Raw genomic sequence first — 16,094 nt, forward strand, 5'->3', positions numbered from 1 at the left:
GAGCGGGGGAGGGCGGTGGGGGGAGCCCCGAAGGGGCGGGCGTGTGCGTGCTCCGGGCCGGGGGTGCGGCGCGGCGCTGCTTGCATGGGCGGCCGCCGGGATGCGGCGGGAGGCGTGAGGCGGCGCGGCTGAGGCGAGGAGGGGACGGGCGATGCTCCGCCGCCGCGGCGGCTCCGCTCACGGGCGGCCCTAGGAGCGGCGGTGGCGCGCAGAGAGGGACGGCTCTCCGGCCGGCCGGCCGCGACCCCCGCCCGCCGCGATGGCCAGCGAGGTGGTGTGCGGGCTCACCTTCCGGCTGCTCCTGCCCGTGTGCTTGACTGCCGGTACGTCCCTCCCTCCCTCCTTCCGTGGGTCCCCGGGCGGGTGCGCGTCCCGGGGCCGTGGGACCGCCGTCGCTGCCCGCCGGCGGCTTGGGGGATGCTTCGCTCTCCTTCCTCGTGGTATCTCCCCCCTTCCGCTATTTCTCCAAGAAACTTTAAACTTCGTAACTCGCCCCTAATTTCTTATATATTTGTTGTTGCTATTAATTTTTGTCGCCGTTGGTGTCCACCCCGGGATGCGGGGCTCGCACGTGTGGCGGGGCTCTGCTGGCGGCCGCGGCACCGGCGTGCGGGGCTCAGCGGCTTTTCGTTCGGAACAGCTGCCGCTGCTTTCCGAGTCCCGCGTCGTCCCGCATCCTCGGGCAAGGCGTAGGAGAGAGGAGGATTCAGGGTTTGCCCTCCAGGCAGGCTGATTCTGCCGCCGTGTTAGGGTTTCGGGGGTACTTTGTAAAGGGAAGAGTGAGTCTTTCAGAGTGAGCAGTTCTCAAATTTACGAAGGTTTTCAGGAGTTAGGTTTTCTTTGCTTCGAGAGACAGAAATTTCAGTCTATTAAATCGCGTTACTTAACAGGCAGACATCCAAGAAACTAATTTTTTTTTTGAATGGAGAACTGCGGTGTCCAGCCATGGGTGAATATGTTAATATTAATCCGTGCCCTCCGCAAAATTTGGAAAAACTCTGCAGAAGTCCCGACTAGCCCGTTAGATCGCAGGACGATGGGCTGGCCTCGAAAGCCGCGGCTGCGGAGGGCAGCTCTGCGGGCGCTGGTGCCCGCCGGCGCGGTGGGGGGCTGTGGGGCGGGAGATGGGGAAAGGGGGTCGGGAATGGCACGGCGCGGAGAGAAACCCGTCGATGGTCAGCCCCGCGTCGCGCATCCTCCGCGGGCGGCGGAGCGGTGCCGGCCGTACCTTGCGCGGCAGCCGCGGGGCTCCCGGGCTGGTCCCGGGCCGCCGCCAGCCCCTTCCCGGCCGCACGGAGCGGGTGCCGAACGCCGGGGCTGCCCGGAGCGACTCCCACTCTCCGTGCGGCCTCGCCGTCCTTCCAGGGCCGCCTTGCCCAGCGGCGCCCGAAAAACGCATCCTTCCCGGGGCTTTGCCCTTGACTAACCCCATGGTGGCCCGGCCAGCGCCTCTCTATTTCCACATCTTTTCCTCCACCCTGCCTGGGAACTACCCGACACTCTGGTTCCAGGTGCCCTCCCCTGCCTGACTTCTCCTCCGGGAAGGAGGACGCGGATCCCATCCTCAGCCCCGCTGGAGTTACGCGGGACCCAGGGCGCTCCCTGGTGCCTCGCGGTGTGCAGCCCTCTTGATTTCTCGGTCTGGCCGTGAAAAGCACTTTCCCCCCGTCCCTTTGCCTGAGGCCGTGTGGTGGGTGCTAGCACGGTTGTATGAGGCATGAGATGGAGGTAGCTTTTCAGACCATCACCAGCATCTGCACCCGATTTCTGTTCCTTCTGGAGCCCGTGGCCTTCCCGCAGGTGCCCAGCCCTAGGCTTGGGTGGCCACCACTGGTGCTGGGAAGGTCACAGTTCTATTGATCAATGGCAGCAGATGAGGGGTTTTAAGGCTGTCCCAGTGCAACCAGGTGTCTGTGCCTTGGTGGCTGGAGTGCAGAAATGCGCTGCGTGCGGAGGAGCTGGGTGGTAATGTGTGGGGCAGGTGGTGGGATGCCTTCAAAGCTGAGGGGTGGGGGTGTGGCAGGTCTTTCAATGCCAGTGTTAATCATAGAGCTAACTCCCTGCTAGTAAGCAGCTGGGCTCCATATTTTCTTTAAGTTTATGAAAGATCTTTGAAGTATGAGGATGAACTTACTGGGACATGGAGCAAAGAAAAGATTCTAGAAAAATGGTGTTTAGGTGAATTTTTAAAGTATTATTCCAATAATAGGTTAGATTATTGTACATTAAAATAGGAGGGGTATTATTCTGTCAAGTGCTCAGACTCCTTCTGTACCAAAACAAGTTCAGATAAAATGGTTTTGCTGTCCGTATTCCCGATATTTAGTAATGCAGAAGTGCTTTCGCATTGCAGTAATACTTCCACAGATGAGAACTGATGTTGTCATGAATTGCTTATGCTCATAAATCTTACTTATCTGAGGATTAATTGAAATATAAAACCTGAAAGAGGCACTTCCCATTTTCTGTATAAAAAAGAAATCCCACTGTGGAACTTTTGAGTTTGGACCTAGTGATCTTGTTCAGTTGGATTTAAGAGAGGAATTAGTAAGTGGACAACTAGCTTTTCTCTTTTTTAGTTTACTGTATCTGTAGGTGTTATTTTTTTCCACTTTGCAAACTCTTAGCAGAGCCCTCACTGGAGTGAAGCACAGTTCATCTGGCTTCACTCTTGCACTTACCTTGCATCTGCACCTGAGTTATCCCTGAGTCAGTGCTCTCTTCCTTTCCAAAGCATCAAGGAAGTGTTTCATGGGCTTCTGGAAAAGACTTTTTAGAGTGATGGCTTTTTGTATGACTTAGGGTGAGGTTACATCTGCAGCTGAAAAGCTGCCACACGGACTCACTGCAAGACTGATGCTCTTGTGTCTCCTGCCCCTGTCTGGGCAGTGAATGTGTCTGGCACTGCCAAAAGGCTGGAAATACAGAGTGGTTTTTTTGGTTCAGAATCCCTTGTGTGTGATTTTAAAATGCTCAGTTAGTACAGTTTCTTAGCATGGTACAATTTGCTTTTTTGTTTCTAAGGCTAGAAAGTAATGAGGTTGGAGAGCCCTGACCAGGTGTGTGGAGGGCAATGGCAGCTATGGCAAACTCATTAAAATTAATACGTCTGCTAAGATGAAAACAGATTCTTTAAATACTGTCAAAATGGTTAATGCTTTAAGTATTAATACCTTAAATTCCTTAATTTACATGCTTAAAATAAATATGAATGTTAGTTTGCATTTATGAAAAAATATCAGTTTGCTGGGATGAAATACTTTCCAAGCACTGATCAGTACCACATATCTGAGAAAACACAATTCTTTGTAAGAACGTTTAACATCAGATCTGTAGCACTGAATAGTCTAATCTTGTGCAGGTAAGCCTAGATGTTTCCATTTAAAGCTCAAGAATGAATGGGTCTTGAGCATCTGATGAAGACAGGAAACTTAACATGCACAAAATGAAAGGCTTTGGAGATTGAAAAGGTTATTGTTGGCTTATGACTTCAAGGTTGATCCTGTCATGTTATTTTCATGGTAAAAATCTTGTGTTCAGTCCAATGTGATCCTAACAGTAACTTAATGTGAAACTTACTGCAAATAGTGTGTTCTGTAATAAGACTGAGAGAGTTGGGTACTTGATTGGATTTTTTTTTTAGTGTGATTACTACAATGTGGTATCTTTTCTGTACTGTAATAGTACCATGCTGAAAAAACAAATAACAAAATAGAGGAGAGGGAACTTTTGGCACTGGTGGTGGAAAGTGGGCTTTATGTATTTTCTCTTTAAAAGCTTGAGCCTTGATGTGAACCTGTCTTTTTTTTGTTACTCACATGTACTTGGAAAATGTAAGAAGTGATTTTTCGTGTTGAAGTAAGGCATCGGAGCAATCTTTTGGTAATTGCTTTCTTTGGTTTATAGAGACTTGAACCACAAAGCTGGCTTACTTGATAACAGTTTTTAATAACACTGCTTCTAATTGTTTTTGCTCAGTCACAATTCATTAGTTTTTTCTTAAGCAAAATATAGTTGTTTTCAAATGGGGTGCTGGGAAAAAAAATGCTTCGGACATTTTTCTAGAGGATGGCTGTTTCTGGGTTTTGACTGATGCTGTTGGATTGTGTGTTATCAGTAAATGGGCTTCAGTGAGGTAGTTACCTGGGCCAAGTACTTCCCAGAAGTTACACTTGCCTTCCTGGATGATTGAATTTTGACCCAGATGACTAAGAGTTGTAGAAGCTTCTAGAAAGTTTAGAGTTTTCTGAGAGTTTGAGTGAAGGTATCAGTGTTTTGAAAGCAATGGCAGGTAAAAATAAAATACTTCAAAATTTGGTGACAGAGTTCAGATATTATTTGGAAATTTTCACTACTGTCTTTGAGCTAAATACTTAAACTCCTGATAAATAGCAGGAATTATTTTTCTTAATTTTATTTCTTTTATTTATCTTTTCAGCAACTAGTACTCATAGACTGGTACTGAATGAATCAGAATTAGCATTTCTTCAGGATATGAACAATATGTTACATTTCTTAAATCATTACAGTATTTTCAAAAATACATATATTCATCTGCTGGAAATTCCTCAGTGGGAGTGAGGTCTGTGTTCTGCCTCAGAAGGAAAAGGTAGATTCCAGAATGCTTGGGTGATCTTTTATCCCCAAATTAACAAACATTGATGAAAATTTGGAAGGGGAAATATCTGAATTACTGCATTACCAGGTATGAAAATGCTTCTTAAATTACACTTTTTAAGTGTATTTTGGAATCTGATACCTCCCTGTGTGTTTCGCTGCTTTGAATTACTGCTACTCACATTTGCTATGAGAGAATAAATTGGACAGCTGTATTACTAAGGCAAGCCTGTGGAGGCAGTCAACCACACTGTTCTTGGATTATTATTTATTTTGTGCTTTTCACTGATTTCACTGGATGTGGCTGTTGAAGAAATTATCATAGAATACAATATTTTGATGCAGTTTTCAGGTGACTGAATTATTTTTATATGCATGTCTGTGGGTGATGCTATGGTGATGACATAGCAAGTTGTGATGCAGGACTGTTCAGACTAGAGGGCAGTAGGTGTAGGGGCATTGTATGTGACTATGTATACATACATATCAAAAAACTTTGACATATTTTTAAAGTTGAAATAAACTTCCTGTAGATGGGGAAAGTCATGCTTATTGTGGTCTAAACTTGGTCAGTTACTGAAAAGAAGACAAAGATCAGACTGGTGGGTTTTTTTTGTCATAATGGTGACATTTGGGAATATTTATTATGATGTACCAAAATAATGATAGGGACCAGCATGATAAAAACACACATAGATTTCCCATTATGTTCTAAAACTCTGTGTTGTCCCAGAACACTCATAAAAGTATTAGTCACAGCAACAAAAAAGTCAAGGAACTATTAATGGGTAACATGCTGTTAAAAAAGTTAACTTGGATGTCAGTTTGCACAAGAGATCCTAACCAGCTGAAATGGAAGTTTTCCTTCCCCATTCAAATGATTTAAATTACTTTACCTGGCTTCTTTGATTACAGGAAGTTTTGCCTTGTTCATTGGGAGCAGGTGAAAGTTGTCAAGTGGGAGCAATATATACACAGCCTTGCAGAAGCAACATTTTCCAGGCTTGTAGGCACAGGGTTGGATGTTCTTGTGCTCAAAATGACATTGCAGTCTCTGTGGCTTCTACCTAGGGTCAATAAAGATCAAGAGGAAAGAGTTTTTGGGAGAGTGGGGAGGCAGCAGTCTGCTGCAAGTACAGCGCTCCCTCTCTCCTGTGTAACAGCCATCTCAGGTTGACCGCCTTTGCTTCTTCCCTAGCACTCAGGCTGAAAAACCACTTAAAGCTGAGTCCCACAAAAAAATAGGAATAAAACTTGTCTCCATAGGTTCTTACCTTCTCTATTTATTTATCCTAACCGTTCTGTTAAGTAGTTTGAATCAACTTAATTACTAAGTTGAGCTAAAACCAGAACCTCTAAGTTAGCAAGGGTTAGGGCTTGCCTGGTGGGTAACTTGTTCCATAGATAGTGTTGGACATGGGAATGGAAATCAGTGGGAGACAGCTGACTGGTGAGAGTTATTGGAAGAAAGTGGACAGTTTGCCTGCTGACAGACTGACAGAACTGGAAAGCATCTGAATCCTTTATTTGCTGTGCTGGAGCTCATACAAATTATGCATGAAATTACCTATCTTCTAAATTGCAGATACAACACTGAGCCACATTTTGGTTTTTTTTTTTTTTTTTTTTTTTTTTTTTTTAATCAGAGCAGTCAAATCAAAACATTAAATGACAGACCTGTGTGTATTTGGTGGCACCTCATTTTTTGGTGGATGTTTCTGATGGAGATCAGGGAAGATCTATTATTGCACCTGTACATGTGTACCTATGGTACTTTTTCATTTCAGGTATTTGCTAAAAGTCCAAAACTGCAGGAAAAAATAACAGATACACAATAGGCTGGGAGATAGAGTTCAGCAGTTTTAACCACTTAAACACTAAAATAATTTCATGTTACGTCTTTACCAACACATTTGTAGGTGTAGTAGAGTTGCAAATGCTGGCAAAAGCCAAACAACTTCAGTGTGGTTTGTGTTGCTAAAAGAACTCTTGGAAGGCAGTATCATCCAAAGGATTGTATCTGAAAGGGACACCAAATTGTCTTCCTTCAGAACAGTAAAATTTTTTCCACAAATGTGTAGAGCAGCTGAGTGTTTATGCTCCACATTTTCTTCTCTACATGTCTTTTCATTTTGAAATACTCTCCATTGTGTAGCTGTGGTGTCCATTTTTTAGGGTAATGTTTTGCTTGAGGGACATCAGTAAGTACTTTCATGTATTAGACTGTAGCACTCTGAAAAACAGACTGTTTAATTTCTATTGTGCAGAAGGAAGTTAGCAAGTTCTAATTAGTGAAAAAGTCTGTGTAGTCAGTAGATTGTACTAGTCTTTCCAATATCTTCAGGCAGTTCTAAAGATACTCTAAGTATGATTTGCTAGTAATAGGCTATATAATTTTTTTTTCCCTGTACTGCAGCAGATTGATCAATATTTGTAACTAAATCAATCCAGATTTGTTTTTCTGGGTAAAGGTTTTCCGTAGCATTACTTTAGTGGTGATCGTAGATCTTCATTCTGTCATCTTGACAGGTCTGTGAGACTAAGCAGGTCAGAAGCTGGTAGTGTGTAGATAAGTTGTTTTCATAATGAGTGAGGGAGCCTTCTCATTCTTTTACTGAGAGAAACTGGTATACTGGGAGTTATCTTGTCAGATAAATCAGCTGTTTTGATGTTTTGGAAGTATATCCTTTGATTTGGATGTATTAATATACTTCTCTTTTCCTGAGGGTCTTACCTGTCTATTTCCTATATTTAAAGTAGACAGTTGTAAAATCTGAATGTCACATTTATGTTGTTATTATGTATTTTAATTTCTTTTGTATAATGAATTCAGAGCTGGAGTGTTAGCTTTGATAATATCCTGTGGCAATGAATTCCATGTGTGAATTCCACCTGAATAAAAAGCTGTACTTTTAAATTAATTTTGAGTTTGTTGCCTTAGTAAATTATCCTTTGGATGGGAAAAGTATGCATAATCACTTAAATCAATAACAGTGTGTGCTCTATTTACTCTAATACTTTAGAATAACTTTTGAGAGCATAAAATCAACCATTAAGATTAACTGTAGAAATTAACAACTCTGAGTTTCCTATCAGTTGTACAGTTCTGAAGAGAAAGGGATAAGGATTATGTAAATTTGCCTTCCCCATAAAAAAGGACTTTCAGGACAGGATACCTTTACAATTTGCATAGACACAGCACAGTGTAGCTCTTCTCTGAATTCATTCAGGTAGTCTTTAGTTTGGAAGGTGTTTTATAAAAGAAGTAAAACTTAAAGCAAGGTGTGTTTTTGAGTGATACACTAATCACTCCCTTTTGGGCAAAATATTCTGAAGCCTGGGACTCCAGACATTACATACTCTGTCTACTGTTTCCAAGCCACTAATTAGTTAATATAGCTTGACAGAACCATAAGTTAAAACTGAAGTACCAAGTGATATTCTAGTGGGGATCAGTTCTGTCCTTTGATCAGAATTTGCATAGGTGACTGGAAAAGATTTCCTGAACAGTTAACGGGGTGTGTTCTGGACTCCTATTGTGCTGAAGCATGCCAAAAACTATGTGGTTAGAGATGCTAAACAAGTGCAAGTGCTATCTTTTTCCTAGTTGTGCTAGTGATGCCACTCAATAAACTATATGTTGTTGGTGTTTTTTTTTTTGTTTGTTTCTTTCTTTTGTTAGAAGATGTGCTATTAAAGAAATTGTCTTCTAGTTAATTTGAGGAACACTAAACTCCTTTTGCTAGCAGTAACGCATTCCAGGTTGCATGTATACAAGAACTTTAGTTTAGCTTTTTTTAGGTGCAGATTGAGATTGCAAAGGCTCGGAAAGGAATGATCAGTGAAACATACTGGGTAGCCAGTGTAGCCCCCCAACTTTTGCAGTTTGATAGTAGGCCTTTATCCAAATTGATAACTCTCCAGCTGTGAAAGGTGATGTTGATTACAGCATTACACATCTCTGATGTTGATTTTCTTGTCAAGGAAATCTAGCAAACAAGTACAGTGACACTTACTCTGAATTTAATTTTATTACATTCTCATATATTGGGGAATGTCTGGAACGTGCTAAATGATTGCATAGACGCTACCTCTGTGTTTGCTGTGCTTTTTTTCCCTAGTTATATTTGTGGCTTTTTACAACATCTTTCAGAATCACAGTTTCCTGGTCACTGATAATAGATTATTTCATAAACCGGAGGAAAGTGAGGGAAATTTGTCTCCACAAATATTAGATCATGTTGTCATCTATGACAATATTGTATAAAGCAGTATTGAAAAATGTATTTAAATTCATCTCTCCTTCACTTTGTGCTTAGATTTTTAAAATCCTGCTCTATTACATTTCTTAATAACACTGTTTTTTGGACACAGTTACATATTTAAATACATTTCTACAAAACAAGAAGTTAAACATGACGTGTTTTAACCCTTCAAAACTTTGTCAGAGACCAGACTTTCTGGTGCATGTATTTTGAAGGGCTCTTCCAGTTATAAACACAGAATTTTGGTTTTGCATGAGTCATTGACACCAACAACATTTTATTTGAGAGTGGTAATTGTATATTTCTGTATTGAAAGTCATAGAAAAATATTTGTAGCTTTTCGGAGTGCTAAATAATAAAATTGTTTTCTTCAGGTTGTAGTGCTGTTGGCCAATCTGTTGTGATAACTGTACCATCAGCTAGAAAAGCTGCATAGTCATCTTCCCCTTTCTCCTCCTCCTTCTTTCTTGTCTTGACATTTAACCTGTCAAATAACTGTAATTTGGAGAATAAAGATCTGTGAAGTATGACCCAAATAATCTTGTTTGTTAGCATGTGCATTTGCAGTATAGTTCTAAGTAAACAAACCCCACCACTTCCAGAACTTATTTTCTCAAAATCAAAAGGAATTCAATAGTAATATTTTTTAAAAATTTGCTTTAAATGAAGTATCTTTCCTAAGTTCTTAAAAACAAAGCATCTGGTAAAGATAATCAAGTTTACAACTTTCTTCTGTCGTTTCAGAGTATAATTGGGCAACACCCCCAACAAACCAGTGTAACACCGTGTCTATTTGTGAAAATATGTTTCAACTGGAATCTCTACAGTTCATGGCTTTCACTACACTAATTCTTATAAACCTGTATATAGACTTTGTTGTCGCATGTTATCTTAATGTTGTAGTGTTTAGCTTGTTAGCCATTTGCTTTTATTGAACTGAATGAATGAACTCCATCATGATGTTGTTGGTGTACATAAACATGGCCTGTTTCTGGCAGCTTTTTGTTGCCATCTGCATGTAAAGCTTCACTGTTACTTGAAGATCTTGACAAATATTTTTCTTGTTAATTTGCTGAAAGCATAAATAAACATAATCATTTTATGTGTGTTTAAAAAAAAAAACAACTTGCAGTTTATTGTACCACAGTGATTTTGGGCATAAATTGCTTAGTGATACAATAACTTCATGTGAAATAAGCGACTGTCAATTTTTAGCAGCCTCAATAAGCCTGTTCTGATGCCTACATTTTTATTATAGCATGCAGACAGACTGAGGGGTACAAGACAATCCCACTGTGCTGTTTGGAGGGTAGAAATCAGGGTTGATTTTATAATTTAGGTTCACCCCTCTCTTTAGAGAACTTCATGTTAAAACAGAGAAAAAAGGCAGTACCAAAAATCTTGTTTCCTACAACTTGGCTGCTGGGTGAGCCATACTGGCAGTGGTAATGAAATGGCAGAAAGTCCAAGTGGTCATTAGTGTGCCCCAGAGGATGAAGCAGCTGGAATTGCTAGAATTGCAGAACAAGGATATCAGGTTATTTCCTGCCTGTATTTACTGTTACTGTATTTGGGGGAGTTCCGTTTGTTTCTTCCCCCTGTGGAGTTCACTGTTTCCTGTTGCTCTTGGAATGGAATAGCAGTAAGATTGTTGTAATGCTACACAATACTGCAAACTGGAAGGAACGAGGATGTCCCATTACCAGAGTATCCTGCCTGCATAATTAATGTGTGTTAGTTGTCCTTTAAATACTCAGAAATGAGAATATAGTAGTTGTTTTAAAAAAATATGACAACATCTTGTTGTAAAGAATGAGCTGGTTTGGGCCTCTGTTTAGAGGAGAAAGAATAATGCTCTTCTGTGGGGCAAGTAATTCCACAGTTGTTTGGTTTGGGTTTCTCATGCATTCTTTTGAAGCAGCTGATGTTGCCCACACCCCTGCCAACCCCTGCCCCAGGTTTCTGGGTGATTACAGGAGGGGCATTGGTCAGTCTTTCTGTTGCCCTCCTCACAGCATCCCAGGCTGGGAGGCACCTCAGGAGGTCTCTCCAATGTCCAGTTCAATGCAACAGTGAATTTAACTGGGATTGCTCAGGGCTTTTTCCTATTTGGTGTTGAAAATCTCTGAGAACAGAGGTCTATGGCCTTTTCCAGTGCTTAGTCAATCTCATAACCATTAGGATTTAATTTCATTTATTTTCCTTCATCTTTTATATCCCCCCAACTTCCGTCTTTAGCCGTTGTATCTCGGTTGGCACCTTTGTAAAGAGCCTGGCTCTTTACAAAGTTGTCTTTTCTATAACCTCCCCCTAGGTCAGGAGGCTGCTGTGAAGTGACCACAAAACTGCCTTGTCTTGGAGCTGAATGAGCCCGGGTCCCTCAGCCTCCACTGTCATTGGGACCCTCCCCTGGATTTTTTTATGTCTATGAACATATTCCTTTTCCTGAGAGGGGCCAAAATTGTGTGTGTTTTAATGTAGCTGAAGAAAGGAAGTAATCCCTTCCCTTGGCTGCTGCACTTGATACAGCCCAGGGGCTTGATGAATGTCCCAAGGGACACTGGATTGAAAACTTTTTTACCATGTTTGAGTGTGACAAACAGAAAGTAGGCAGTTACCATTTTTATTGTTCCATAAAAGAGAAAAAACAAACCAAAAGCCACCTCATAAAACAACCCTGAACTTTCAAACTGTGATCACTTTCAAAGTGATCAAAGGCTCGCAAGTAAAAACAAATTGATGTTTGGATATTATATCTGAATAGTAAGCATTGCTACCCAGGCAGAACTTGTTGGAATCTTTCTTCCTAATTTTTCATTTAAGAACCTAAGCAGTAAGTCTTTGCAGTAAATCCTAAATGCTCTCTCCTCACATGAAAGTAGATGCCTCAGTATGTTCTTCAAGTTGTGGCTTTTGAGTTTTGATCCTAAACTGTGTAGGAGCAGATCTTCGAAGTTCTGCTGGGAGGAGTTGTTTCTTCAGTCTTTTTGTAAACTCACTGGTACCTCAAATCTCATGAGAGTGCAGACTTCCATTCTTGGTTTTAAAATAGATTAATTACAGCCTGTATCTGTAGGGCATGTTTGATTTGCTGTGTTTGAGTGCATATGAAATGTACCCAAAAGCTCAGAAAAGTTGAACTTGTGTTTCTCATCTGAATGTGCTGATTATTAATGAATGTTATTCTGTAACATTGGCACCATCATCAGTCACTGACTTGCAATGAATGGAATGATGAATTAATACAAGACCTACAAAATTTATTTCCAACTTTAAGAACTGTCCAAAGCTGGCTAACTAGCCAGTAAATTATTTGCATGATTTTCCCAGCAATCATGTTCACATACTTGAATATTTTAAATTAGTCAGTATTTCTTGTTATTCTGCATATCTTTGACAACTAATTTGTTTTAAAACCACAGGGAAAAAACCAGCTCTACATGTTTCTTTATTGCATTCTTTTCTCCTACATGACCTCCATCCCATGTAGAACTGACAAATTACTTTTAGCAGTAGTTATTTTACTGTTGGGTTGCAATTTTGAAACAATTATTTGAAAAACTGGCCTGTGTTTTGGCCATATGAAACACTTTGTGCTGATCATTCAAAGAATCTGTTGTGCTGGGTTCCATAAATCCAGCAGACTGAATTATTTCCACTGTTTTCCCCCTGAAAACTGAAAGGTTTATTATTAATTTCTTTGACTGTAGTGTTCAGTTAACTGTGCTACTTTTAGAGGGTCGGCCCACCATATATTGGAAATTCCGTTCCCTAGCCTCTTTCATACTACAAGAAACATGGGAGGAGTTACAGTTTAACCATATGAAAAATTAAACTGTTTGTGGCATGTAGCATTTGATAAAAGGCAAGTTATTGATACCAGAAATTACATGCAACCACAGTTTTCTTCTCTTTTTCTGCACGGGTGTGCCCTTGGGTGCCAGATGATTAAAACATGGAAAACAATAATTGATGTACTTGTAGTTGTCTGGATGACTTTTCTGAGGGCTTTTTAGGCTGTGGTAGTTGTGGGAAATATACTCAAGTCTTCCTGTAGCTTTTCAGTCTTCTTTCAAATTTGTATTTCATCTGTTGCTCAAACTGGTGTTTTATTATGAGATCATCTTCTTTTCTAAATGTAAGACATTGAAAAATAAACTTATATCTGCAGGGAAATATCAAAATACTGCTTTTTTTAAAAAATTGTTTTAAAGATACTGGTAATTTTAGCTTTAGAGTTTCATAAAGATTGTGTAACCAAAATTTTCACGTTTCTCCATTTTTCTCACTCTTCTTCTAGCAAGGAGTAGGTGTACCTCTCTTGGTATGTGAGAAATGAAAAAAAACTAGGGAAGATGGGTCTGACTCTCAGAATTGTCAGACTCCATGTAATTTACTGAATCATACTTGCTTGGAGGTACCCATCTTTTTTGCAAATCAGATTCAGCAAGTTTCCTGTTTGCATCCCATGTCTGTGCATAAGGAGTGAATCAAATGTTACAGAGGTGAGGAGGATGAGCATGCTACAGAATAGCATTTCTAAAATTCATATTACTTTTAATGGTAGGAAGGTAAGTAAAGGTAAACAGACACTATTTTCTTTTTTCCTTTAAGGAGTGAATATTAAATAGGCTCAGGTAATAAATGTATTAGTAAAAATTTTTACAAGAATTGATACAGTTGTATTTTTTGAAATGTTGATGTTGACAGCTAGCATTTGTTGCATAGTTGATTTTAAAATCTCATGTTTCAGGTCAGCTGTTTCTTTCATGCAGGATGCAAATATATATTAAATTTTTTTTTTTTTAAAGACACCATAATTATTCCCAAGGCAATTGTCCAAGAACAAGTGCTGCCAGTGCCAGAAGGTTATTTGGAAATGCCAATGTCTGAATTCCATGAATTAGATAACATATAACACACCATCTTCACAAAGCTGAGTAAATCAGAGGAAGATGTAGCACCAAATTAGAAAGAAACTGCTGTTGTAACTAATAGTCAGCTTGTCATTCTCTTCAATATTGAGGTATGTTTGTATCTGATTAGATTGTTCCTTACACTTAAAATAAGAAATAACCTGAGATTCAACCTCAAAGTCAGCAGAAGCCATCTGGTTAGTGTAAGACCACAAATGATGTCAATAAGTTAATGATGTCCTGGGTGAGCACAAACAGTGGAGAAGGAGATATTAAGAAAGTTTGGGCTCAAAGGAAGGAAAATGTCTTTCATGAAGTAGTAATCAGAACTGTAGGTGAAGATACTATCACTGTTGTTCACAGAGCTGTTGTTAGCACATTTATGTTACTTGTTTCATGCTGGTTTTTATCAAAATCCTGGCAGAAAACATTGCCTTTCAAAGGTTTCTGCCACAAGCAGTTGCGTAATTGTCTCTTCTCATGAACATGGAAAAAAAATTCCTTAGACTGTCAAGGTAGCCTTTGCTGCTAGTGTTTTTGCTTCTTTCTTTTTTTCTTTTTTAATTGCTGCTGTCTGAAAACCAGATTCACGTCCCTTATGGATGTTGAGTGTTCTGAGGAAAAAACCACAAACAAATTGCCTCTATCATTTAATATTGTCCTTTGCACTTTTCTTGCAAAAGGAAGCTATGCAAAGATTGCATACTTCATGGCAGTTTAGCCTGGCTTCCTGTCAGTTTTATGTTATGGTATAATTAAAGCTCATTATATATTTAGATTGCTTCTAAGAGGTCATAACTAATAAGGTAGAGGCAATATAGAGTAGGATATGATAGAATAGGATAGAAGAAAATAATTTAGGTTGGAATAGATCTTTATAAGTCCAGCTCTTGACCTGGCACCGTCACCTCTAAACCCCTGAGCACCACTTCTACATGACTTTAAAATACCCCTAGGGATGGTGACTTTACCACTGGACAACCCTTTCACTGAAGACATTTTTTCCCAATATCCAAGCTAAACTTCCCCTTGTGTGACTTGAGACCATTTCCTATTATCCTGTCGCTTGTTACCTGGGAAACTGAGGCCCATTTTGCCACAATGTCCTTTGAGGTAGGTGTAGAGAGAGCAAGGTCTCTCCTCAGTGTCCTTTTCTCCAGGCTGCACAGCCCCAACTCCCTTAGCTGCAACTTCTAAGCCTTGTGCTGTAGACCCTTCACCAGCTCTATTGCCCTTCTCTGGACATGCTCCACTACCTCAATGCCCCTCTTGTAGTAAGGGGGCCAAAACTGAACACAGGATTCAAGGTGTGACCTCACCAGTGCCCAGTACATGGGGACAGTCACTACCCTGGTCCTGCTGGCCTCACTATTTCTGACACAAATGACCTTGTAGTATTTGAATCTTTGTACCTTGCATTGATTTCTTGTGAATTTTGAGTGGTCAGCATCCCACAGCAATCATCTCTCTTCTTATTTTGGAAATAGTGTTAGTCAAATATAGAATGGATAGTGCTACCTGAAATATCTTATATTTAAAAATAATATAGCAAAGATGAGATATGATGGTGTCTTTGAGTCAGAATTGCTGAAAGTGGTAATATTCAACAATCATATCCTAATAATTTAGATTATGATCCTGTAAGAGAAATCAGAATCCTTTCCCGGTATTTAACAAGTAGGAGGAAAAATCAGACTTAGCCCCAAATACATTTCGTAGATATATGATGGGGTTTTGTTGATTTGAAAGCAGTTACCTTCAGTGCACTGACAAATCTGAAATTTGGCTTCTGACTAAAAGAAAAAATAATGTGAAAAAAACTTAACCATATGAATTGGGTATGAATATGAATCATGGTACAATGGTAACAGTTTGATTTCATTAGATACCTGTATAAGATACATCGATAAAACTGAACACTAAACTGATCACAGTTTTTGCTGGCTTCCTAGGGAGTAGAAATAGAAGCATTTCACATTCAAAAGGTCTCTGTGAAAGGTTGTGCTAGAAAATCCAAAGATCCCGTGAAAGAGCTATGAGACGAACAAGCTAGTAAAAATCCTAAAGAGAATAAAAACATTCAGTGAGTGAGTTAAATTTACAATAGTCAAATCCAGAAAGCTGTGCAAATGGTTTGCATGGTTCAGAACATGACCAGCAGAGCTGAAATGTCTGCTGGGTTGTGGGTCAAAGTCAGCATAGCAGCAAATAATCACATGGCATCTTTTGCCAATGTTCAATGTTTAGTATCTGCCCAGAATTCCAATGTTTGCTAAAACATGCATGTGGCTTCATG

The 16,094-nt window shown here is 40.3% G+C and overlaps 1 protein-coding gene across 1 annotated transcript in view; it reads left to right on the forward strand.

Annotated features, from left to right (window-relative positions):
- The first annotated feature begins 20 nt into the window (after positions 1 to 20).
- The window catches only part of PIEZO2 (piezo type mechanosensitive ion channel component 2), a 287,036-nt gene continuing 270,962 nt past the window's right edge, over positions 21 to 16,094 (forward strand). The window contains exon 1 of the mRNA XM_032746936.3: positions 21 to 323. Coding sequence (XP_032602827.2) covers positions 260 to 323 — 64 coding nt within the window. The 5' untranslated portion in view covers positions 21 to 259. The remainder of the gene's footprint in view (positions 324 to 16,094) is intronic.

The sequence above is a fragment of the Taeniopygia guttata genome, chromosome 2, assembly GCF_048771995.1.
Source record: "Taeniopygia guttata chromosome 2, bTaeGut7.mat, whole genome shotgun sequence".
NCBI classification, from domain to species: domain Eukaryota; kingdom Metazoa; phylum Chordata; class Aves; order Passeriformes; family Estrildidae; genus Taeniopygia; species Taeniopygia guttata.